The sequence below is a fragment of the Channa argus genome, chromosome 19 (genome assembly GCF_033026475.1).
Source record: "Channa argus isolate prfri chromosome 19, Channa argus male v1.0, whole genome shotgun sequence".
Lineage (NCBI taxonomy): Eukaryota > Metazoa > Chordata > Actinopteri > Anabantiformes > Channidae > Channa > Channa argus.
In genome coordinates, this window is record NC_090215.1 from 10925417 (window position 1) to 10953264 (window position 27848).

General features: G+C 39.2%; 1 protein-coding gene across 3 annotated transcripts in view; it reads left to right on the forward strand.

The window, feature by feature from the left end:
* stau2 (staufen double-stranded RNA binding protein 2) overlaps window positions 1-26898 on the forward strand; it is an 82178-nt gene extending 55280 nt beyond the window's left edge. For 2 of the 3 annotated variants that reach the window (XM_067485332.1, XM_067485333.1), the window contains 2 exons: window positions 24309-24374; window positions 25450-26898. In XM_067485332.1, the coding sequence (XP_067341433.1) occupies window positions 24309-24374; window positions 25450-25485 (102 nt within the window). In that variant the 3' untranslated portion in view covers window positions 25486-26898. Of the gene's footprint in view, window positions 1-1142; window positions 1269-24308; window positions 24375-25449 lie in introns of all 3 variants that reach the window. The other variant, XR_010911681.1, reaches the window with a different exon arrangement.
* Window positions 26899-27848: the final 950 nt, after the last annotated feature.

Here is a 27848-nt window from a genome sequence, read left to right on the forward strand (position 1 = left end):
TAAATTCCCCTATTGACAAGCTTTTGCAACTGCTACCATTTCATGTAATGCTGACATTGAGTTTTCTGTACATGTGTTTAACATATTGTATGTATAAGGGATGCAAGGTTATACCTAACATTATAATAATGCACATTCACCTTGTACAAATGTCCCTTCATCATCAAACAACATTATTTGTGAGGGACTGTGTAAATTAATTAAAAAGGAACTAATTTCTGTGTGCATTAAATTATATAATGATAAGAAAAAAACTTTGTTTTACTCTTTTTGCCATTTCAAAAATAAGGCAATACAAAGTTTTGCTTTTATTTGCTGGTATATGGATGGTAAAGGGTTATTGATTACCTTTTGAAGGCAAAAAGGTGGTAATCTCAGAGTAAATTGTTAGTATAGCCTTACAGTAAACATTAGGGATCACAAGCAGAGGTGTTGCCATCATCATTTTTACAATGGCCTGCACTTTATCAACAAGTGCTAACACACACATGAACCTACACATCACCACACACAAACAGTGCTTAGGAGCCATAATCCTTGTGCAGACATTCTTGGAGGGCCTGTATGTGTGCAAAAGATACAACTGAGTGCTCTTTCTGACCTCATGTGCCATCTACTTGGTGCCATCTGACAAACACATGTTGGCCTGAAGGCTGCTAGAATAACTAAAACTGGCCTGGAGCCAAAGATGTCTATCAACATGTCTTTTTGAAAAATTATGGGTTTATTTTTTTTATTTTTTATTTTGTTTTACTATAGATTATAATTTGTTGAGGCATTATTTTAAATACATTCATGACAAGGAAAAAACTAACTTTGACAGCTTTTTAACAGAAGCACTGATACAGTATTTAACCCTGGTTTTGTAAATATAAAACCTGTCTCATATTCAGCTGTAGCAGCAGCTTATTTTATTTGGCCTATTGTTTGAAGTGCTTTCAAACTAAGATTCATGAGTTTCTCCATGACCACAAACCCCAACAAACCTTTTTTCTGTTTGCTCAAAAACTCTCAAAGATGTATCAGTTTTGCTCAGTTCAGCTGATACTGTATCTGTCACATGGCCAAGTTATAGGCCATAGCCTTGGGATATATTTAGATTTTTTTTTTTAGACAAGCTGATTTCTGTGTTTGTTCTGCAGAGCTGAAGTAACTTACTGGCAGTCCTTCTTTGGCGGCAGTGGGACACCAGGGGGGCCGAAGCCCACTGAGCTGTGCGTGAGGTGTCGCTGGTCCAACATGAGCGGCCCACAATTGAAGATGACAGGGTGACTGTTGTCTACCACCACCAGACACTGTGTGTCTGTGTGTATTTGTGTGTGCATGTGGGGTTGTTTTGCGTGCAGTAATGTCCTCAGCTGTGCCACTCCAGCTCCTAGGGGCCCCATCTCCCAGATTGTCAGCTGTGGCTGCTTGAATTTTCAGCAGTAAGAATACATGTGGCTGATTTGATATGACATGTTGGACATGGCATATTAGGATTAAAATGTGTCGTAGATATGCTTTCAGGTAATGAGGCCTGCTTTTTTGGATTTGTTTCCTGCGAATAGTATTGGTTTCCAGGTATCTGGTGATTCTGAATATTCTCTCTTCTCACTGCAATTTGACATCTAGCTGTTATCAAGCAAAGTTTTTCATAGCCTGTCTGTGAAAAGACTTTATGTACAGAGATAGTATGATACCTCTTGTAAAAGAGCCTTTTACAAGGCCAACATTACTTTAACAAGACACCATTTGGTCACATGTTTGCTGTCTTGACTGTTTCTGTTATCATTTTGTCAGATTCACAAACACATACAAATGACCATGCCTGGTTACCCAGTCCTCTCTACAGAAAAAAACATTGGGCAGTTCTGCTAAAATTAATTGGGCGTCTGATCTTGTCTCTGGTATGTGGATTTTGCTGCCAGCTGAGCTGTGATGTGAACCAAAGATAAAGGGACTTGGTTGTAGGGAGTTGATAATGAGGGCCACTGGTGAGCTTGTGTTTATTTACATGTTCACACATTCCTACCTTTATTTGTCTGTAAATATGGTGTAGATTGATATAAGCCGTGAAAGACCAGATTAACAGTAGGAGAGGATGGACTGAGTTGTTCATGACCATCCCACCAGTCACTCCCTAGCATAGTGACTGCTGGGATGGTCTTCGAGATCCCCTACAGAGATCTGGAGAGGGAGCTGCAGAGGGTTGGATGTTGTCCATACCTTCTGTTTGAAGTCTTCCTTCCCGACTGGAGTGCAGACATCACCACAGGCTGGGCTGCTCTAGGGGGGGTCCTGCTGGAGTGTTACCCAACCAACAAGGCAGCTGTCGGACAACCTCTCCTCCCCATTTATCTGTCTTGTCTGTCTCCTCTTTATGTGCCAGTGTTGTGTAAGCAAACACAGCACCTGTACGTATCCTAAATCAATCTATGAGAAGAAAACAGGAGAGTGGTGCCTAATCTGCATTAACAGGAGCTAAAGCTTTTGAAATAATTTGTAGCAAAGATTTGCACATTTCTGACTTTACTGATGACTGTCTGCCTGTGCTGGTTACATATGATTGTTTATATTTATATGTCAGAAGTGCAGGGATGCATCCCTCCTTTTGTGTGTGTGTGTGTGTGGTAAAATTTGGGACAAAGCAAAGGGTGCAAAGAACTTTAAATCACCATAAATGTTTGGGAATTAAAATATCAAGTCACAGCCATCATCTAAGGCTTTCTTTAATTGTAATGGTAATTTAACAAGCTATGCTCACATCTTAGGAGACTTCATGCTAATCTACATTTGACCTCTCCAGTAAAATCATATTGTAAAATAACAAAAATATATCATCACTGTCTGATATTTGTATGACTTGCATTGACATGGCATAAAAAAAATATTTTGGCAAATTTCAAAGTCTGATGCTATAAAAACCTGAAAACAACCTTACCTGTATGTCACTCATGGAATCAATCATGGAAAAAGAAAGTATAGGCCAAAAAATACACTATATTGCAAAAAAGTATTCGCTCACCCATACAAATAAGTTAATTCAGGTGCACAAAGCCAGGTCCATAAAGACATGGATGAGTGAGTTTGGTGTGGAAGAACCTGACTGGCCTGCACAGAGTCCTGACCTCAACCCGATAGAACACCTTTGGGATGAATTAGAGCGAAGACTGCGAGCACTGTGTATTATGTATTTCATAAACACACTCTTAAACCTCGTGGAAAGCCTTCACAGAAGAGTTGAAGCTGTTAAAGCTGCAAAGGGCCGACGTCATATTAAACCCTATGGATTAAGAATGCGATGTCACTAAAGTTCATATGGGTCTAAAGGCAGGTGAGCGAATACTTTTGGCAATATAGTGTATATTAGCATTTGTACTGTAAGAGAAACCACTAGCACTTATACTACTTTTAGACAGACTTTAGTCGATAGTGTAGTTGCACACACTGATAAATCTGAAAATCAATGTATTGTAAATGTATTGTATGATGTGGCTTTCTTTCTTTTATATTGAACAATTACTTTTTCACTATAAGAAGTTCACATCATATAGAACCAGTGAAAGAGCAGAGACCTCCACTGGTCTCCATTAAAACCATCTTTTGAAAGAACTCATACCTGGCCTCCTTCGCCAAAACAACCTGAGCCAGGACTCCCACTGTCAGACCTATTTAACCCTGCTGCACCCCCTACCTTTACCTCACCCTGTTTGTGTCTTGGAGAGGGGACAAAGTGAAGCATCTATAGAGATCCATCACTCCTGCCTGTCTTTCCACATGCCCTACTCAGGAAACAGCTTTCCGACCAGGAGATTAGAGTGTGACGGGAGAGGTGAGGAGCAATGAAAGAATGATGGAGCAGGAGGAAGAGGGGTAAGAACAACCAAAGTAGCAACGAGAGGAACTGAAGACAACCAGGAGAGAAATTGATCAAGTGGAGATGTGAGAGATTGATGAGAAATTGGGAGAGTAGTGACTTTTTTTTTTTTTTTGGGCTCACCAAAGAAGCAGTGACCAGTAGGGAAAGACCAAACGTGAACTTGCCCATTAAGGGACATGTTGATAGCTCCAAGTGGCCCCTTGGAGCATTAACATGTCTGTTAAGGACTGACATGGTGTGGAACTGAACACACACATGGACACTTGAGTTGTACTGGATTTGATTTACTTTTAACAGAACATGGAAGTGATTTATTTAGACTTCTACATGACACTTGTTTTAGTCATACTTTAGGCAGACTTTGACTTAAAAACACAGCATTATTACCACTTGTTATGATCTCTCCTTTTACTAGGCTACTCCAATTTGTCTGCAGTCTTAATCATGTACATGCACACTTGTAAAAAGAGAGAATGCAGATTGTATGCATTTAACCAGGTTTCTAGGTTAAATGCCTCCCTTTCCTAATTACAGAAACTAGCTTTCCTGCTAACATGATAGTCAAGAAATCAGCTTTCGTAAGAAAAACTTCTGTAACAAAAGTACAGGTAAAAGTTCTTGTTACTGACCGTAATCTGCAGAACACAGTTTTAGTTTATTTAGGGGGTGTTTTTTTGGCAGAAAGAAAGAGACATGAAAAATTTAAGACGGATTTAAAAAAGAGCGAGAAAATGATGCCTGGTTTATTTGTGATTTAGATAAACTGGCCCTTTAACATCATAACAAAGCAGCTGGGTTTGTGTCATGTTGTCTGAGCAGTATGAATTAATACTGACATGTATCTCCCGTGCTAACAACATTTCAAGGGATTTACCACTGCTGTGCTTGTGACTAATGTCATGTTATGGTTGTAAGTATCTGTTCAGCATCAGCTAAGACTTGAATGAACACAGAAATATATCACCTAGTTTTACTCTTTAGGCCTTCAGAGATTCTGCTTACTAAAGCTTTAAGTCTCATGCTGTGCATAAATACTCCATGCCCTCTCACAAGAAACTGTAATTATGCACAAGTGTTGGCTAACCAGATAATAGCTTATGAGCTTCCCAAAAAAAAAAAAAAATGCTTGTGACTGTGCCTCAGGCTGTTGGCGTCCCTTAATTTGCTATAAAGTAATGTGACTCTTTTCAGTCGCCAGACATTTGTAAAATTGTCACTGAAATATATGGTGAGCTTGACAGATAGTGTTACCCTGCCTGCCAGTTTCCAGATTAAATTCTATAACCTGGAGTCTCTGAAGTTGAATTGAGATGTGATACGTTGAACAAAACATTGAGAAAATGCACAGATCTGATAGAAGAAATCAAAAGGAAATGATGGCCGAACCATTTCAAACGTATAATTTATATTTATGTGTATACAAATGAATTGTTCCCCCAGCCTGTTGATCGTATACCTATGAGACCAGTGTGATTGATTTAAGGCAACCAGAAGTGTTAGATTCATTATCACCTCCATGCTAAGAGGAGCAAGATGTTTTGCCAGTAGCCTTGCAGCCTTTAGTCCTGTTATGGTCTGAGTGTGTGATTTCCCACAGCCACAAACATTTTGCAAGGATAAAAGTTTCTTAACCAATCACACCTTTCTTCACTCATCACCCCTGTGCGGGGGGGCATAAGCAAGCCAAGCTGCTAATTTGCTACCTACTGCTCTTTGGTTTGGATCTCAGGCTAATTAACTTGATGCCCTTTGATACAGAGTGATAGTTCGCCTCGCTGTAAAGGTCCCCAAGATAAGTGCTGGGTATTTCATCTTTTCCCTATTTTGCCATCTTTCCGTGACAGTGTGTTAGTTATGTCACCTGTGGAGAAAGCACTTTCTCTTACAGCAAAACAGTTACGTATTCACCCTGCAAAGGTGAACATTTCTCATTTGTTTCATTATCAGCAATTTGCAGTCAGTTTCACACTATCTTGTTGAAGTAATCCGTATTCCTCTATTTGAGCCCTTTGAAAATTCACTGTTCGTATGATGGTGAAATGTATAAAGCTGCCCTAACCCTTGATCTCCTGCTCTCCAGAATAACATCTCAGAAAATAGATAAAACCACAAACCAGCACCAACACTTTTCCCACTCCTGTAGAGTTGCACAATGCATTGAACTTATATTGTGCAAGTCTGTAAGAAGAAGCTCTGAGTTTCAAAAGCCATTTAACTTGATATGTGACGCGTGTCTTGTGGTTAAAAGCTTCTGAGAATTAATCATTACAGAGCGCTCCAAAAGCAAATCACACACTGACAGTAATTGAAGGCATACACATTTACCTCACAGGCATAAATGCAAACACACACACACACACACACAGACACACACACAACTACTTAGACAAACGCACACATACACTACACAACGACCTGTATTGTTTGGTTGGAATTACACGCTTTTGTTGTTTTCCTGACTTGATGAAATTGGATCTTACAGATACTTAGATGCTATTTGATTGTGAACGTTGTTTTTAATTTCCATTGTATATAATGTGATTATAGTCTATCTTAAATTACAGGCTATCACTCAGATTTCGCTGACAGGTCCATGGTCGTACCAGATAAGGCCCCCAATCCCCTTCTGGCTGATACAAAATTACTTTAAGTGCAGTCATGAATTGGGCTCTTAATGACCCTTGGTGTTGGTGGGAGTTGGGTCATAATGTCCCATGTTAGAATCAGTGCCCTGTGGCTGCATACTCACTTATGGGAAATGAGTGTAGCGACAGGAGAATGTTTTTCTGTCTGTCTGAGCCCCCCTCTTTGCCCTGCTCCCTTCCCTCCCCCATCTCACATCTTGATGTTAACACATTCTCAGGCCTCAAACTGCAGACATTTTGAAACACTCAAAACAACAGCCACATCGGGGGTTAACACCAGTTACAACTAAGGTGACTTACACTCCTGTTGTTTAAACAAACACTCTGTGTGTGTGCGTGTTTGTGTGTGCATGCACTTCAGTCTGGCTGCCTTATAACAGTATCAGTGTGATTTTCCAAATTTCCTCTAAATAAAGTCTCACATGACAGCTTGTGTACTATTTAAGATTCAAATTCAGCCAAACCATTTGCATTTAAAAGAGATGGGAAATGATTGTGCAAACTAAACTGTCTTTATCCAAATGTGAGAGAGAGCTCTCAAATGAAATTTGAGATGCATTGCATTTTTTTAAAGAGATCAGCTGTCATTTTACATGTCTTAGCTAGCTCATCACCAGGCCGGCCTTCTCTTTTTCAGTTAATAGAACAAGACTTAAGCCTTTTTTACACATGTGCAATCCATAGCTGGCCAGACTTTATCTGAAAGTAGTGTATTTGAGAACGTAAATGTTAAGCCTCTTTTGCACATGCCCTGGAATCCTGTCGTTCTCTGGACTTTATTTGGAGGTGGTTCGTTTGAGAACGCAAATGTATGAATGAGACCTTCCTAACATTATTCTGACTTTATCCTCCGAGCCCCCTTGTACGAAATGTGTATAATGTTTTTGCAGCATGCTACTGTATCCTGAATCATGAGAAGGATTTAAAGTCAGGCATCTGCCATGGCATTTGAGTTTTTTTAATGCATGTCTTTGATGCGATGTAAACAAAGCACTGCATTCTTCAGCCTTTCTATTATGTTGTGCCTCTTGTACAAGCTGATCCCTCAATGAAATCAAGCACAGTTTCTTGAACGATCTCCCGCTGGGTGCTACATGTAGGAAAGGCAATGCATGAAATGTCGGGGCTGATTTCTCCAGACCTTGTCCGGGGTTCATATGTGAAAGAAGCTTCACAATAAGACTTCTTTATTAGGCACCATGGCATCCTTCTTTTTCTTTGACACGTATCTTCAGAGTGCTGTCAGCAAAGTGCTGGCAAGCATTTATTCTCAACATGATCAAGCAAGTTGCTAATTTACTACAATGCACTCTCGGTTTGTGTTGTATTAATGTATTTTAATGTGAATAGAATTTTTAAATTGGCTTAAAGTTTAAAAATCGCATGTTTTGGTTTCGTGTAGAGTTAGGGTCATGAAACACAATCCGACAGTCAGCTGTAAGCCGAATTGGTCCATCAGTCTAGTTTTTGTGGTGCCACGATTCAAACCAAAAAAGGATTCAGCTACATTAGAAATTATATCATATCTACTTCTACAGTTCTTTTTTTACCTCATTGTGCATTGTGTCTTTTGGATTGATCTTGGCTAGGTGGCCATGTCTATGAAGAGTAGCCACAGTATCATATCATCTCTTTTTATAGACAGTAGTTAGGCAATATGTCTAACTTTGGACTGATGAATAAGTCTTTGAAATCACTCTGTAATCCTTATCAGCTCCATGCAAATCAACAGCTCATCATAGACATACTGCAAGAAAACGTCAAGACATTATTCTGTGTGTGAATAATGTCTTGGTGATTAAAAATATAATATCATAAAACAGAAAAACCCTTTAAACCCGGGGATCTAGCCACTCATGGCTAGATCCCCTGGCACCACCTTTGGCTGCTCACTGCTATCCCCCAGGGACATGGGCTAAATGCGGAGAACACATTTCATTGTAAACATGTATGTGTATCATGTATATGAGCTGGTTTCTCAGTTTCAGCATTTAATGTGTTGACTATTCCTTTAAATCAAATTATAGGTAATGCATGATCATTTTATCCCGGTAATTTTACACAGCATCCCAATGTTTTTTCAAAATGGGATTGTAAGTTGACTAAAAAGACAAGTATACAGGACAAAGTTGCTACAATTTAGTCTAAAGCCTTTTACACGTGGACTGGAATCCTGAAATTCTCCTCAGTTTCATTTGAGAATGAAAATGTCTGAGTGGTTTATCCTACAAGCCCAATAGCACAAAGTTCAGATTATGTTTATGAGCCTCTGTTTGGAGCACACTGCTCTGTCCCAAAAACATTTGGAGGATTTGAAGTGAGTGAATGGATGTGTTGATGACATTTTATCAGTCGACTTCCTGGTTATCTTTTTTTTTTTTTTTGCTTTGATGTGCTGTAAACAAAATGCAGCTTCTCATGGCCTAATTTTTTATGATGTTGTGCCTTCTGTAAGTGCTGGATACTTACTGAAAACAAGCAAGTTTCACCCTTAAGATGCTTCAGACTCAGACGATCTCCCGCTGTGTGTGAAACACAACTCCAGACAATGTCTGGAGCTAATGTCTCTGGACATTTTTCGGAGTTCATATGTAAAAGAGGCTTAAGTTTGTACCTCTTTGAAGTTAGCATTCTGTAGAATAGCAGTTGAGCCATTGCTTTGTTGATTCTCTGTGCAGCCAAGATGAATATGACACATCAAATAAATAAAATGGGATCACTTGAGAAATAATAATGTTTGTTTTAGAACCCTAATTCCCAAAAAGTTGGGAAGATGTAAAAACTTGAATAAAAACAGTATACAATGATTTGCAAATCTCATCAACCCATGTTTTATTCACAATAGAACATAAAGAACATATCAGATGTTGAAATAAAGAAATTTTACCATTTCATGGATGGAGAATTTTGAATTTGATGGCAGCAACACATCTCAAAGTTAAATAAGGGGCAAAATAATCAAAAACAAATCGGGGAGCATTTGACAACTAACTAGGTTAATTGGCCACACGTCAATAACATGACTGGGTATAAAAGGAGCATTTCAGAGAGACAGAGCCTCTCAAATTCAAAGATGGGCAAGGTTCAATAACCTGCGACAAACTGCTCCAAACAATTGTGGAAGAATATCAGAAACCTTTTCCTCAACATAAAATAGCAAAGACTTTGACAATCCCACCATCTACAGTGTATATAATATAATCAAAAGATTCAGAGAATCTCTTTAAGATGAAGTGGCAGGAAGACAGATGCTGCAGATGCTTTTTTGTTATTTGTTTTTTTTTTTTTTTTGCATGTTGAAAGTGCAGAAAGTGCTGCCCCTTATTTATGGCAGTTTTTGAATGGTGTCATTAGCCTAAGTAAAACCAGAGTTATAAGTAGTTTGTGTGTGTTCAATTGCGCAAATTTGTTGAATAAAACACTTCCAATCCAATATGTTATTACAGTATGTCAATATGATAAAATAACTCTCACAGATGAGGTTGTCCTGAAAAATTTATTCAAGAACGACCACAATACCCATAATAGTGTGATTTAACCCTCTTTTTTTAAAGTGAGAACTCTTACGTAGCATAGTTAATAAATAGTTGTTTTGGAGGCCCCCTTTTCCTCTGGGACATATTCTCTATTTCTAATTTCCTTCTACTTCTCTTTTAGCACAAACTGTTTTCCTTTTCTCTGTCTTTCTCTCTGTGAGTCCCCCCAACACACACATCTCCCTTGTGCCCACTGAGTAAATGTGGAACCGTGTGAGCCTTCAGAGGGACTTTGAAATGAGACATGGCTTGGACATCAGAGGACTCTGCCACTCTAAATGAAACCTTCTTGATTTATAAGAGAACAGGGAGTGGGGGGTTGTTTCCAAAAGCACACAGGGCCATGAGGTCCTCCATTAGTACCCTGACCCCTGTTTCACTGGCCCAAGCATTGTATAGGCATAGAGGAATGGAGGGAAGGATGGATTCTATGCATGGGGTACTTGTGTGTTAAAGGTTTTATTTTTTCAGTTTTACCATAGAAAGTCTGCTATTTTCACCACAGAGAAAGCAGAAATTAGAAACCCTACCACTATCATTTGTCGGTGGCCTGTGGTGTTCTTACTTAAACATCTGCTGGTTGTTCGTGATCCTTTGCTCAGTTTTGCCCCTGCTACCTCTTTTATGATTCTCCTCACAGTTTTGCTGTCCGAAATCAATTATCGGTCTTCATCACATGTTAAAGTAAAGTGCCTTCCTGGTGTTCACCGTTTGTTTGCCATGTAAAAATGTGATGTGGCTTGTAAATACTTGCACACAGCCTCTGTACTGTACTTGCTTTTGAGAGTGTAAAGGGTTGACGTTCTTACCTTTTTTTATTTTATTTATTTTTTTGCCATAATGGCACTTAGAAGAGAGTGCGATGCTGCTTTTATTCTGCAAATAAGGCCCACTAGGCCTGTTTGTCATCATTTCAGCTGCCCTTTGTCTGGCCTTAGCTCAAGTCTTTATTTGCAGACTGAGTCCATAACATAGCTTTATTTGTTAAGATGGGTTGCACTTTTTTATGAACAATTTGCGTCAGGCCTGCTGACTTTAAACCAACTTAGTAATGCTTTTTGCTAACATCTTAAAAAGGTGTGTGTTTTCAGTATTCAGTTACATTGTTTTCCCGTGCAGGCACTGTATTTTGCTAGTTACAGTGACCCAAGACCTATTCATCAGAAAGCCTGGTTGAAGGTGTTTATCTAGTAAGACTTCGCTTATGATATGTAAGCACACTGGAATTTATTGTTTTCAGTAAACATGGCTTATACCTAATCTGTCCCTGCAGTACACATTGCCAGTTGCCATAGGAACATAGTAGGGTTTTCATAACACTTCAGGGGCTCCCTGTGGAATGATGGGTCTCAATTGGCCCCTGTCACACAGTGATTTGCAGACTTACTCTTTATTTCTTGGAATTTAAGTAGACAAAAAGTCCATATATATAGGTGCAAAAAGAATGCTAGCTAATGAGAAACAGTCACTGTGACATTGTGGGGCTCTATACCAAAGTCTAAACACTGTAGCACATTTTACAGACAAGTCTCTTGTGTATACGATGGTATTAAAGCTCTGAAATGCAGGAAGGAGCTCAGGGAGTAAAGGAGGAAAAGACAAGAGGATGTGTAAATTGCTGTCCGAGTGAGCTCCCTTTTATGTTTTCGGGTGATCTTTTCTGCCAGGCAGCCAGGCTTTCATACACGCTGCTTTCTCAGAAATGAAAATCTAAGGCGGTTGCGATAGAGAGTTGGGGATAATTGTATACTAGGTTTTTACAGTAAGGTCTTTAGCTCCCCTCCACTCACCTTTTGTCTTTACCCCATCATAATCTTTACTATATTTCCAAATTCCTTTCCGCACCTGTCACTTCTGTAAATCTTGTAATTGACTTGTTATACAAATGATTTTTAGGCATACTAAAGTTCTGAACTCAAGATAACCAGCAGCTCATGTCACTGATATAATATGTCTTAAGGTCAATTCATACGTCTATCTTCTGTCCACACACATAAACATAGACACAGACCTACGCATAGAAGAGAATTATAGTTAACAATAGCAGAGGGCCCTGCTGTGCACACTTCCCAAATCTCAATAACACATGCGGAGACGTGCATCAAACAAGAGGATTGGATAATGTCTGAGGCTTGATTGAAACAGGAATAGGCCTGAAGAAGAAGAGTGGAAAAGTAGAACAAAAAACATAACTGTTCCTACCTGTCACATGGATTTTATATACATTTTTAATATGTTGTTTAACATATTCTATTGTTGTACTGCTGGTTTATTCAGTCTTTAGTATATTCATTTTGTTTTTACTGTTTTCAGATGTGTATTTCAACTTAAGATTTTATTTTTTGTTTCCTAAAAGGAATTTTAAAAAATGGATAAGAGAGGCTGTTTTTGATAGCATACTATACTTCCCATGGGTAAGGACAACTGAAATTGTTTCACCATTTGATCTTTGAAATGGCCACTCCTGTTACTTCTTTGTTTAATAACAACAAAAAACAGGACATTGTAGTTCTGTCTGTCGGATACATCTGAGCAATAAATGCAGAAAACAAGGTAACTCCAGAGGCTTCACATACTTTCACTTGTCATTGTAATTTTGTGCCCTGTACATCTGTTAAAGTCAGTTCAGTATACCACACCTCATCCTGCCAACCACGGTGAAACCCACGTTTAACGTTAAACGTGATACTGCCCTCTTGTGGAAACATAAGTCTGACCGTGCAAGTATAAGAGGAACGCGTGTAGACGTATCTGAGCCAAGGTCCGCGTGGATGTTTAAGTGTATTGACGAAGTATAATTTTGCCTTTAATAACCACTCTAAGAAGCAAAGGGACTCATAATGCCTTTCTCGATTGTTCAGCCGGTTTTAAATACAAAGAATATTTTAGCTGCCATCTTCTGCCCAGTAATGAAATAGTTGAATTCTCATTTTAAAAGAAGTGCTAATACCAGCCAGCAGTTCTCTTTGACATCCAGGCTGTTATCTTACTAGTGTACTGTGTTTAACTTTTTTTTTATCTATGCAAATGTGATTAGGACCTTGAATCCTGCCACTGGTGTGGGCTGTTCATACTTTCATGTTGGATAGTAAAGGTCTTTTCCTTCAGTTGTGTAGCAGCCAAGCACATTTGCATCCCCACCCAACTCTTGGTTGTACCAATGCCCACTTTAACTAGACTTTGAACTACAGTACATCTCTAGGCAAACAGTGGGCTTTTGTCATTTAGAATACGGGACAGTGAAATTTGGCAGGAAAAGACCTGTTAAAAGAATCACATTGTTGAACTTTGACACAAAGAGAAAAGTAGAAAGGAAAAGGAGATTAGGAGACAGAGGAGAACAGAAAAGGGAGAGATTGGATGCCCCTTGGGACTGATCACCATCTCTTCACCGATGACAGAGCAAGTGCCTGAAGGGTGGCTTTTCTTCCTACAGCTTTGCTTATCATCCCCAGGGCAATTTGAGGATTATAGAAGCTTCTCCCTCTGGCATAGAAAGGTCCATCTTTGCAGGTTAAGATGAGTTGATAAAACACTGCTGTGCAGTAACTAGGGAAACATGATGAAAGAAGATAATAACCACACCGGAGAGTCAAAAGGGTGTTTCCCAAATTACCAACCATGACTTCACTAGCCCACAGAGTGAATCAGACTGACATTTGATTAACTCAATCACAGCAATGCTGATAAAGCAGCATTATTTTATGTTTGTTACACATATAGAAGAGAAGAATAAATTGTGAATGAATCATAAAGGGATAGAATATCCAGGTTTCATTGAATGGGATGCATATTATCTTAGTCAGTGGTCATGTTGGTGAGTCACTTGCCTTCAGGCTATTTTTCTCTTTTTACCCAGTATCTTCTCAGGCCATAGTCCCATTGCTAATGCATTCTTCATGCCCTAAATCTCATCTGAAGCTGTCCAGTCACTGATTCAACCTTGAAAAATTGAGCATAGCCGGATACCCTTGCACATCTTCCTATGGGTAGAAGGTTCCTCTGTGGTAATGTGTCATCATCTGCATTGCTGATAAAAAGGGAAAGTGTAATACTTTCTCTTCTTGGTCAAATAGTGTGTCATCTTGTCACTGTTTATCCAGTCTTTTCTTACAGTGCTGGAATTTTTATGAATCCTTCAAATTTCCCCAGTTTCTACATAAAATATCACTAAAAAGTGATCAGATTTTCACATCAAGTCCTAAAACTACATAAAGGGATGATTATTAAACATATAAGAAAAAAAACATTACATGTATTGACTTATTGTGAAATATCATCTAAACACCTTTCATTGGGGAAATGATCATATTTTAAATATTTTTCCGTTGCCAAAGTATATGAACCTCTAGTATTATAGAGTCTGTCATTTTAATCAATGGGATCGCATAAGGTGTAAGTCTAGAAGGCCCTGTTTCCGGGTCTCCTCTATCAAAGAATTTGTTAGTGTGCCGTGGCTCAAACAATGGAAATAAAATTAAATTACATTAATTTCACTCTGCAGTCAATAACACATCAAATAGAATACAATAAAGTGGTAAATATCATTGTGATTAAAATACGCAATAAAAATGGATGATTAGGAATTAGAATAAATGAATAATAAAGTTCTAATTCATGAGAAGTGAGTACATGAGACTTTTTATTTATTTATTTTTAGGTTTAAGTGCATAGGAAGTTGCGTAATAATTCCGTCTTCCAGCTTTCTTTGGGTGGGATAAAGCTGCTGAGCTAAAGAGAAGAGACACAGTTTGCTGGCAGAGCGGAGGGAGCAGTTGCAGAACTGGAGGGGGATGTTTTAGATAGGAAGGTGCTGTTGAGTTGACTACTCTGTGGATGAGAGTCTGTACTTTGAATCTGATGCAGGTGGTTACTGAAAGCCAGTGCAGAGATCTGAAAAATGTTGTCATGTGTGTCCTTTTTGGCTGATCAAAAATGAGACATGCAGCTGCATTTTAGATCATCTGGAGGGGGTTGATTGTGCGGGATTTTAGCCCCGTCAGCAGTGCGTTACAGAGGTCGAGACAAGATATGACCATTGCCTGCACTATGACTTGGGTTGCAAATTCAAAAATGTTGGGTCTGATTATTCTGATGATGTAGAAAGAAAATCTGCATGCCCTAGAAATAAAGGTAGTGTGGTGAGTAAAACACAGCTGGCCATTAATGATAACCCACAGATTTCTGGAACACTTAATAGAGACAATCACTGAAGACCCTATGTTTATGCTGAGCTTAAAGAGATTTAGTTAAAAATGTCTCTCCCTCATACAAGCAGAAATGCCAGAGAGACAGGCACTCGTGTGATGAGACAGTTGAGTCATCTGGTGAACAGGACAGGAAGAACTCTGTGTCGTTCTCATAGCTGTAGAATTCCAAGATTTGTGGAATTCAAATTTTATACTGTTTCTGAGGCTAAGTATTATTAATTTCATTTACTCGATGTTTTTCTTTATATTCTCTTTTGCTGTGACTTTTTAAATATTGAAACTCAGTGATTAGATTAGAGTTTCATAGAAAAGTTTGATTGTGTAATACTAGTACAATGCTATCATGGAGGCTGTCTCTGCTGCATCTGCTTTTTCTCTGAGATGCTTTGCTGACAAGGCAGTAGTATGGTATGCCGAGGTGCTTCTGCCCCTCGCCCTTTGCCCATGTGTTTTTTATTACGCCCTAGGAGGTGCCATGCTCTGCAGCTTAGTGATGGGGGGAATGAAGCAGATCTTTTTGGCCCAAATGACGCATGACATGGCACTGCACCCCGGGCCCTTATTTATGGCTTTCCATGTCAGCGAAGCCCCCCCCACCCCATCCCCAGGGGAGCCCTACAGCAATTACCAACAAACTTAGCTCAACCAGCATTTAGCACTCATCAGAGGCCTGGGAGAGACACAAATTAAACAAGCAGTATCCACCATAACCATTCAGATGACTGCAATGTGACAGCATGCACACATGACTGAGAAGTATGCAGAAATCAAATATATTTACTCTTAGGAAAGTGTATTTAGCTGTATAACATTTACTGTTGCACAAGAAGTGAAGCGGCACATATGAAGTGCGACTTCAGAGGAATTAACGTCATGTTAGGCTTCAGCTATGCCACTGCCAACATCACACTGCCTATTTTATGAATGCTTCTATGTGTGAGAGGATGTGAAATGTGAAGAGAGAGTGAAGAAGTGTTTTGGTGTCAGGATCTGAATGAAGTTTCTCTGTTGTTACTCAAAAATCCATGTACATATAGCACCGTATTACCAAATAGACACATACGCTGCCAGCAGTCATGCACACACAGGTGTTCAAGCTATCCGGAATGTTCCAGTGATCCATGTCCAGGGTTTTGATGTGGGTAGAAGGGCAAGAAAAGAATTTAGAAGAAATGAAAGCCAAAAGATGAGAAGAAGTTTGAGTGTAGATGACAGAAGGGGAAAAAGCAGAAGAAAAGAATCTGCAATAGATAATGTTTAAAATTTTTTAATGAACATCAGAGGATGATGACGCGATGGCATGGATGTGACAATAGAGTTAACACAGGACAAAAAGATGGCTGGGATTTTCTTTTCCCTGGTATCTCATATTTCTTTGTGCTTTGGGGAGTGAGTGCATAGAGAGGGAGCACTGTCATGGTTTTATGTGGCCTTTTGAAAACAGAACAAGCCCTCTCCTGAACAATATATCCAGCCTCAGAACTTCTCTGACAACAGGGCACTCATCTTTCCAACTTCCCAGGTCTTGACTGTAAAACACCCTGTTTGAAATTCACTTTGGTCATTGTTTAGTCTAGTGAACGTCCCTTAGATCACCATCGTCAGCAGCGATCCTGCTCCCCTTCATGTTGTGCCCCCTGCCTTGCAGCAGCTCAGAAGTAGCCACCCAACATTAATCTAACTCATTCTAGTGTTGTTAAGATTTGACAGCAAGCATGGTATTCCAGAATAAGTGGATGAATGGTGATTGTACAATTGAGCAAACAAAAGCAAGCAGTTTGGGTTACAGTATATACACCCCAGCATTGTCTCAAGTGCTAAAGAGAAACTGGTAGAAGTTGTGAAATGATTCTGTGGTTTTGTGTACTCAGCGGAGTGGAGTGGTGCTTGGTGTAAGGGGAAATGCATCTCACTAAATATTTTTCCCGTAAAGGCTCCACTTGCATTCCATCGTTTATTCAGGTGGCAACAAAAGTTAGACAAAAATCTGCTGATCATAAAAAAAGGTATCCAACTAACAAATAGTGTGTAATGATTATGTAGGTAGTCACTACTCAGTCACTAGGTGCATCAAATTTGATCTAGATAGATTAAGTTGTTAAGTAATATGACGATGGAGCTCCCCCTCTTGTCGTAGTGTCCTTGAGTAAGACAGTGAACCCCAAAATAGCTGCAGGCCATCAGCCTGGCAGCTCCACCATCACTTTGTAGCCAGTTTCACTTATGAAGTCCAAGCAAATGTCAGGCAAAATCCTCCTATTCTATCACTCGACTACAACAGCAGTTGTGTAATAGAAAGGCCATCAACACACCCAGTCATTCACTTTAAATCCTCCCGACAATTAGAGACAGACAGTGACAGCGGGCTACATGCACTAGCTCACACACACGAAAGATAAAGTCTGGATAATGTCGGGAGCGTTTCACTCGGACATTTACGTTCACACATACACCCCCTCATGACAAAGCCAGGAGAATGTCAGTGCGCGACTGAAAGGGGCTTGTGAGTCTGTGCGTGATTGTGAGTGCTGATGGGTGAATGAGAAGCAATGTAAAATGCCTTGAGTATTTTACATTAACTGTAGCTTTACCTGAAGCTATAGCTTTATCTTACTTTAAGTACCATTGATTGCCTCTTTAGGCTCTACAGTGCATGTTGTCTGCGCCTCTCGATCCCGGGTCCCACTGTAAATCTTTGTTAGTCATTTACCCAATTCTGTCCAATCGGCAGTTGTGTTCTCCTTCCAGACTGTCTCAGGCTACAAACCTGAGACAGCTGGTGGAAACGGTGTTAGCGAATCATCAGGTGTGTCCCCAGCTTTCAGCTGCTATTTGCTATTTTAACCCCTGCTATTTGGACTAGCGGCTTGCCCATTGTCTCTCATCAGCTAAATGTGCAGTGGATTGAAGAAGATTTTACTGTCCAGTGCATACTACAAGCTTAAGTTTTGTACTTGTGTTGGGACTCTGTATTGGGAAGTACTCAAGTGTAAGTACTTCTTCTGTCTGGAAAAAAGAGGTATCGACACATGCTTACATAACTTAAGTAACCCAGCTAGAATCGGCTTTCTTGAGTAAGCTGCTCCTAAGTGTCATGTAAACCAAAACCTGCTTTCTGTAAAACCTGATTTGCCCAGCTAGATTTCTTCGGCCATGTTTGCACGTAACTCTGTTTGTAATTGGCTTTTTACAAGAGCGAATATGCAGGACAAAAGGCTGCAGACAATAAAACTGAGATTTAATGCCTCATTGTTTTTAAATTAAGGTCTGAAACTAAATAGCACTTTCCACCACAACTCAGCTTGCCTCTTTTGGTTTTTCACCAGGCAGACGTTGTGGATAGTGCCTGGTTTTTTTTCTTTTTGTATCACCAAAGTTGACCGCAAGCTCTGCTCTGCTAAAGTCTTAAGATCCAGTTGCTAACCATCATTCTCAAAAAGATTATTTTAAACATTTAATATTTATGACTGATATCATCGACAGCTGAGGAAGTCCTACATCTACATTAACTACAGTTTTACTTGAAGTTTCCTTTGTTATACAAAGCTTTTTATCTCCATTTTCTGCAGTAGACTCTACAGTTTGTGGTGTTCATACAGAATTTCACCCCAACCACGTGCTTTGTTAACGTTTTCTATTCTTTCTTTTTTTTTCGCAAAAGTTGTTCTTGTCGATGCCACGTTTCTTTGGGACAATAAACAGGCTAGGATTTCTTAAATCTTGCAGGGTTTGTAGGGTTATTTACCTTTGAGCTTCCAGTCGATAGACTGCTAAAGGCTTGGAATCTTTGACAGCTGGTGGAAAACATGTTTAAATGTGAACTTTCCAGTATTTGAAAGTCTTAGTTAGGCCTTAGGTGTGTCCACCTGATGAATAATAAGGCGATGACAGTGTCTGCCTGTGTCTAAAACATAGGTGACCTACACTCTGTATTGTCCATGAATGCAACAGCGCAGCAGTGCAATGTCACAAAGTAGCTGTTGCTAACAGAAGGCTAAAGTTACAGCTTCTGCGGATAAGAAAAATAAGACTCAGCTCAGCTGCATGTATATGCTGATTTACAGTAACCAGGCTTCTTATGGGTTTGTAAACTCCTTCGCTGGGTTTTCTCATTACCTGATTTCTCTGAGTAACCTTGTTACTTAAGTGTATGTATAGAGTGATGCAGGATCAAAGCACAAATGGGAGATAGGCACTAATACCCATAGCCTGGCCTTTAGATTAGTTAAGGGTCATTTATTCCGACTAGAGTGTACATGGTCAGAGAAAGTCCTGTGAACCAGTATCTGGATGAGATAAATATAACACTGTATTCTTGAGACTAGGTCACTGGGTTAAACCTTAAGTTGATGTCTGCACTTTCATCTGTATCCTGCACAGCAGAAGCAGAATCTGAACGGATAAAGTCGAGAGAAAAGGCAAAGTAGGACAAAGTTCCCTATCTTCTTCTCTTCTCAGTATGGGAGACTGAATTGATGTGGTTGTGGTCTTCACCTCATTAGGACCTCCCTGGTGTCTTTGATGGCTGTTAAGGGCAATAGGGTGAGGTGATGGAGACTGAAGGATTGAAGACTCCTGTTTTCCCAGTAAAGATTTCTTTGCTATTTCCTGCTCCATCTCTTGCCTCCTACCCTTGGTCTGTTTTTGTTTCTTCCACATAACCTCCTATTTTTGAAAACTTCATTGCTTCCCTGCAAGGCAGTAGTCCATCAGTAAGAGTTGACACACGGGGCTGATTTGTCAGGGTCAGTGTGATTCAGTGATCCATCAGATCCATCAAGGAGATTCTGTAGACTCCAGGGGGACTTGGCCTTTGTTTGACTAAGCAGTTGATGGAAGTGAAGCCTTTGTCAGAGAAACCATTAGGAGCCTGGCAGGGTCAGAAAAATGAGCTGCCCTTGTCTCTCCACATCAGGAGCTCAGCCACGGTCGCAGATCCTCCTCAGACACCGTCACATTCAACCTCAGTTGGTCCAAGTCTTTGAACTAGGAGCATCTAGATAGATGACACCATGTGTGAATTGGCTGTATGGTTCTTCAGGTTGACTCTTAGTCTTGGATTGATGGTGAATGTTTGCTTGTTATCTAAAGTTGAAGTGCAGAAAGAGGATAGGTGAAGAGAGAGTGATGGGGGTGACTTAAGTAGTTGTCCCAAACCCAAGGAGCTGCATTTATGTGAGCATATAAGACTGTTGAGAAGTAATTTTTTTCGCCACAGCGGATCATTAGTGCACGTGTAGATTTAGCACAGCTTTTATGCCGGATGCCCTTCGTTACACAACCCTCCTCAAATCCTACTGGCTGGGGATGGGCTGTTCGCGTGCAGTGTTTTGCCCAGTTACACTTTGATACTTTGACCTATGGTTGGTGGGCAGCCACTCTACCAACCGAGCCACTGTCCTTCATGGTGAGAAGTTAATTTAAGTTGATTATCTTATTTCAACATCTTTGACACTGTTCTTATGAAGTGTATTGTTATTTTTCTTGTTGTTCATTTAAATGGCACCAAGAAATTTCTCTTTTTACTGTTGCTTCGGTCCTGAGTTGTCATGATGCTTTACCATGCACATGTGAAACAGGTCCGTGTATGGTTTCCAGGTGCAGTATAAATTGAAGTCTGCTCATGTCTGTGGTTTGAGTCCGTGTTTGTTAAAGGACAATCAATGTTTGAATTGGCCTTCACCCTTTTTTTGTTTTATGAAGGAGACTGAACACCTCTAACGTGTGCGTCACAGCCTCAGACTAAACATAATCTTGTGGTGTTGATGCAGTGTAGCGGCTGCCTCTAACGATGGCCAACTTATCTCATTAGAAAAATAATGATTTAACTGACTGCCATTCCCACAGATAGTTTCAGTATTTGTCTTAGGCTCTGTGTCCTTCACTGAGCTGTTGAGTACAGAGATTGGCTGCCTCTGCCCTTATGCCTGCTTGTCGTATATCAGCAGTGCTGCCACCGTCAAGCCCCCTGATTTATGGTTGTTTATCTACAGTCACCCCTCCCTCTTCCAACAGATGGGCTCTGGTTATTTACTCAGGAAAAGAAAGGTCCCAAACTGATTGAATAAATACTACAAGAGGCAATCATGGGGAAGTTGGTTGAGATTACAATTTACTAGTCACAAGAGTAAAATCGAGATTGATTTGATTCTTTATCAGGTGTGACGCTGAACGTGTCTCCTAGAATAATCATCCTGCGTTAAGTTTCCCTCTTATCTTAACTTTTTCCACTATGTGTAGACAGTCCCAGTCATTGTGGGATGACATGATAGAACTGCATATATACGAAAATGCATCTAAAATCCTATAGTATTGTATATCAAGTCCCATGATATGATTTATATTTATTAACAGTGTGATTGTAAAAACAGTGTTCCTACCACCGTGTCACCTTAAATCTCTGCAAGTATTAGCTCTAAATCTCACTAGCTGTCAGATCTTCACACAGAAAAAAAACACCATTGGCCCATAAATTGTCTGTTACAGACTTGGAGCAGCTTCAGTTGATTTCCAAGTCTCTTGAGGAAGGCCTTAAGAACAACCTGACAGTATCAATTTTTCAAACCAGCCTATTATTGTTGCAAATTTTTACTATCTTTAAGCATCACATATTTATTTCCCAATTTGATAGATATGAACCAGATTTTGACCCTTGCACCTGTCAGTCATAAATTATAACTCCTGGTTTATGTTTCTTTCAATCTGATGTTAAACACTTATTAATTATTTTGAAATCAAGCACACAGATATGTTTGTAACATGCTCCACTGCGTATTGCATTCCATATGGACACATTAATGTGCCATGCAGGGGGATTTAAAATGTCTTTAGATTAAAGTATGATTAATGTTTCCTCTCAGTGCATATTATCTTCAATACAGTTATTCACTTAGAGACGGCTAACTCTGTGTGTCCCAGAGTACCGGAAAAATGTCTTACCACTCAGATATTGTTCTGAAGAGAATACTTGATAGTTAGCAACAGATACCCGATACAGCTAATAAGAACAAAGCATGGCACAACATTGGTGGTCTTTATAATGAGGTAAACTTAGCACTCATCACATCTCACTCATGTGATGAGCAGAACTACTTACACCTTATCTTGACTCTGAGTAACTAGTGATGGGGTGTCTAGGATCAAGAATAGTTTAGATCCCTGTACTACCAGATGTGTGCAGAATAATAAAACTGGGCTGTTGTGATTTTTCTTTCTTTTTTTTCCAACATCTTGAGCATCAAAATGTGCAGGTGATGAAAACTGGTAAATTGGAAGACTAAATCGGACACAAATGCAGCCTTGGTGGATTGTAAAGTAACTCAAAAAAAAAAATTTAAAAATGGAGCGTGAAATATCTAAACAATCCATTCATTTTTGCATCCATACATTACACTGGATAAAGCCATTACTGGATATTAAAGTTTTATTGTAATGCTTTAAAGCTTTTCAAGGATCTTGCTTCTAAGGACCTGCATTACCGTGTTGTCATTTAAATGCTAAATTCACAGAACTAAACGGAAATAGATATACCCAGTAAAATTGTTGCCTTAGGACATACATTTAGAATGTAACTGCGATGAATCGTACATGTAAATAAAAGTTCTTGGTGTTTTAAATCGCTAATTTAATCTTGTTAGTAAGCACAATAGCACATCCACGGGTAGAGCTTTTATTGCGCGGATTATTTACTGAATGAGAAACGTGCTACTACTACTCTCTACTAACTGTATTTACATGATTGGCCGCTCATGATGATTTATATGGAAGGCAGAGGTTTACACTGCCAGAATGCAAAGCTTCACACTTAACTTTAGCCTATTTGTCAGTATATATATATATATATATATATATATATATATATATATATATATATATATATATATATATATATATATATATATATATATATATGTATATATATATATATGTATATGTATATGTATATGTATATATATATATATATATATATATATATATATATATATATATATATATATGTGTGTGTGTGTGTGTGTATATATGTGTGTGTGTATATATGTGTATGTATGTGTATGTATGTATATGTGTATATGTGTGTGTGTATATATATATATATATATATATATATATATATATATATGTGTATATATATGTATATATATATGTGTGTATATATATATATATATATATATATATATATATATATATATATATATACACACATATATATACACACACACATATATATACACACACACACATATATACACACACACACACACACACATATATATATATATATATATATATATATATATGTGTGTGTGTGTGTGTGTATGTATGTATGTCTCCAGGATAGACCCTCCTCAGATCTTCAGCTGGCACACACAGGTGGGAGATGAGTGGAAAGGAAAGGAAATCATGGCATTTTTGATCCTAGCTTGGCACTGGGGAAACATCGATTGATTTAAGCTGCATAGTGTGAATACATAGAAATATAGACAGAGTGTAGTTTTAATGGCATGGCTTTAAGTCACTAAGCAAGGCTGATTGTGATTTTGAATGAAATTTTTCAGAGATAGACAAATTCAGAGCTGCTTATTAAATAGAAAATGGAAGGCATTGTCATTTTGTGCCGATAGTGTCCCCCTTAACCACGAATTGGGCCTAAATTGGTAATTTAACAACTAGGAGTAAACAGTGATACACACAAATATGTTTGTTGTTATTTACGGTTATGTGGTGGTATCTGTCTCATTGTTTTATAGATATTTCAGACCTCCTGCTAGTTGTTAAGCTGTGGTCGCAGACAAATCTTACTCAGATTGACTTAGGAAAACACAGAGCAGGGAAAACATAAAGTGGGAATGTTAACTCAATAATGCTAAATAAACAGTCGGCGGAGAGGAGCCAAAGACAACAGAGAGTGAAGGGAAAGTGTCCTGCTGGCATCAGATTTCCCAGAGTAAGTGTTATTTGAAAAGCAGCTGAAGGGTGACACTCACTCTCCTCCCACCCAATCTCCCGTTCTCCCTCCCTCAGTCATTCAACCATCTGTTGCTCTTTCTCTTCTCAGGCTGCTCTAAGTGCCTTGAAACAGCTGTCGGAGCAGGGACTAGACCCGGTGGACGGCCCCATCAAGGTACGGATTACTCAAAAATGGCAGACAGACGCTCCACAATTCTTCAGTGGTGGATGTTTTACTAATCAGCTAATAAATTGTAGAGAGATGCTTGCATGGTGAGAAGCCACATGTGTACATATGCCAATGTTTTTGCTAAATATTAGAGCTGCAGCCTCATTAGCTTCCATTCCCACCTAAACACAGGTCCCAACATTTCCACTCAACATTTGTCTTCAATGGGAAAGCGACAGTAGGCGTCACTTATCAATACTTTGCATGAGTGCTGTCACCACCATGGCGTAGTCATGGAAAAATGGGGAGCCTTCCCTACATACCTCCCCTTGCCTCCCTTCAACCTGTATCTTCTCCAGGATGTGGAAGGGAGGGAAGGAGGAAGGATGAAAACGGAGTGTGTGCTAGGAAAGTAGGAACATGGGGTTTTTTTTGGAACCCAGGGAGGAAATCGCTCAGGCATTTCTTGAGTAATTTCAAAATAGGTGTGGTCTGGGTCTTTTTTTTTTGTTTTTTTTTTTGTTTTGTTTTCAGCCTCACATCTCATTCGAAGAGAAAAGGAACAAATGGGGGAAAGAAAACAGCAGCATTATAACAGCTTCATTGACAGGGGCAAATATGGCAACAATTACACTTTCACATGAGAAGTAAATCAATCATTACTCACTCAGGTTTTTCCCTCCTCTGTCTCTTAAACTTATTAACTTGCCCATATGCTGTTAGCACATTCTTGTTCACTCACCATCAGATGATTACAGTCATAATAATGAAAATATATCTCTTCCCTTCGAATCAGCTGCCTTTCCATCCGCTGCACCCCATGCAAATCTCTGGCTTTATAGCACTTTCTGATAAACCCACAGAACAGGAGTCACAGCTCTGTTAGTGTGAAACAGGTTGAGTTCAAGGACTTGTTAAGTGTCTCGAGTCACAGCACTTTCAATTTCTCTGGAATTTTTCTTTTACAAGAATCACCTTCCTTGTTTTGAAAAGCTGCAACAAATGACCCTGGGCAGGACTGATTATTAACATCAGTCCTTGGATGAAACCCACCTTAACACAGTTTCATTTGTCTTTTCAGTCCAGTGAACCATGTGGGAGAGAGGACGGACATTAAACAGACTAACTCAGGCACCACCACTCAGGTCTGCAAGGATTCAAAGGCTGTCGTCTAGGAGCTGACAACCCCAAACCCCCTCCTTCGGCATACACAAACCTGACACCCCACCCCCACCTGCTACCTTTGCCCTGGTATCCCATAACCTACAACTCTGTGTCCCCACTGTCCTTAATTCCTTGACCCCTACCCCACGATTGCCAATGTATCCTGCAAAACCTGTCAACATGCAATAGGGTGGCCCGAGAAATGACTGACTATAACATCATTACCTGAGTCTATGTGAAGACAACGCTATCTTAATTATTGATGATTTATGTCAAAATTTAGAGGAAAAAAAATAAAAACTGAGATAAATGCATGGTACTGTATGAAATTAAGGGAAATCCAAAGTGATACACAATTTTCCCTTTGGATAAATGTCTCTTGGTATGGTTAAAACATATGTACATCATACCATTGTAATACAAAAGAAACATTTTAGGGGAGAAACCAACTTGCCTACAGTAGTTTATTTTTCGGGGGGATTATGTTTCGGTTTATTTTTTTTTTCTTTTGTTATTTTATTAATCTAACAATGCTTGAGTACTGTATTTACATCTAACAAATGCCAGTGCTGTGAAAGTTGTAGTTGTTGTCTTCATATATAGTCACCCAGCTTACCTTGTATGCTGACATAAAAAAAAGAAGAGTTAATCTATCTAAATGGATGTTTACTTGCAAGAGTATCATATTCCAAAAAATAACACAGAAAACTTTTTTCATGAGGACAAAACAGACAAAACTTATGTTAACAAAAATCACTAGTCTCGACCCAGCCAGGAGTGAAGGTTGGACCAACCTTTAACTCCGGAAAGGTCTGCCTACCACTTTTTAACATGACTCCCTCACTGGCATAGCATCACTGGAGCATCACCTGACCAACAATAGGGGTAGAAGTGCCACCATTGTTGTACTTTTTATCTAGAATAAGTGGCCAGTTGTATCAACAGTGGCTATTTTTGTGTACTTTCTCTAATGCCAGTAAACTTGTAACGTAAAGTCCAAACTCCAGAGAGTTTTGTGCAGGCTGCATGTCCTCCAGTGAGTGAAGTTCCCTCCATTCCAGTGATTTTGTGTCAGTGCATCATCCCTTCTCTCCCCCAAACCCCGCAGTTTTGTCGATCATATCTACACCCATTGTGTGTGTTGTATTGACCCGCAAAGGCATCAAATGGGTGCTTTTAATGCCTGCATTCAGGAGTGCATCTTTTGAGCAGAGTGAGCCTGTGTTTAATCGCAGACTCCCTCGACAAAAGGCCACTTTTGAATCACTTTGTTCACTGACATTGAGGATGTCTTCTTCTTTGCTGTGTGTGCAATGTGTAATAAGGCTGTTTCTGTTACTGAAATGCAGTAAAAACGTGAAATTCATTTTTTTTGTCTCAGTTCTTCACCTATAAGCAGGTGTGAAAATAACAGCTCACTCTGAAAAACTACCCCATTGGAAATTTCCAGTGTTGTCATTGTAATTAAATGTACTTTTTACACATAGTCTGAAGCAAATGCTCGACTCTGTGAGTAAAAATGAGGAACAGTGCAAAGACAGTATCTGTATACTGCATATTGTGTAATAAAACACATCATTTCTGGTTTTTCACACCACCATGTAAACCACCAGTCATCCATTTATTAGATTTGTCACCACAATTGGGTTTGCTCGCCTATCATGCAGTTATCTAAGTTTCAATCACTGGACTTTGTGTTTCAGAAGCTCGTCAGAAAAGTGCTAAGTGGACCTTGAGATTAGATTTTTTAGTCATAACGCAACTCACCACATTAAGAATGAATGCTTCATTCAACCACACTTGCCCTAAGGGGAAGTACCGTTTCTAAAAATCCACAAAATATTTGCTGTAAACTAATTTCTGCTGTGAATTGCAACCCAAGGTGCAAAGAGATGTGATGTTAAAAACATCACAGCTGGTAAAGGTGAAGTCAGTTTTAGCACCTTAATGTACAAATGGATGTTAAAACATACATACATTAGAAAGTATTAGCTGATTATATTTTATCTGCACCTGCAAGTATATTTACATATACACACACAAAAGAATAGTATTTCGTATCATATACCTCTTTATTTAAGGCTATAAAATATGGTATTGTGTATAATTTCTACATTATCAGGTACACTCTGTCATGATTTATGTTCAAAACCTACCCAGTAAATTTCTGAGCAGCACCTGAGCAGAGCAGTTTTAATCAAACTAAATGATTTGAGCAACTATCGTGGATTCTTTGTATGCCAGTGAGTTTTTAAAACTCCAAGACAGTTTTTGTGTTTTGATTCAGAATAAAATGGACTCCAAACATCTATCATA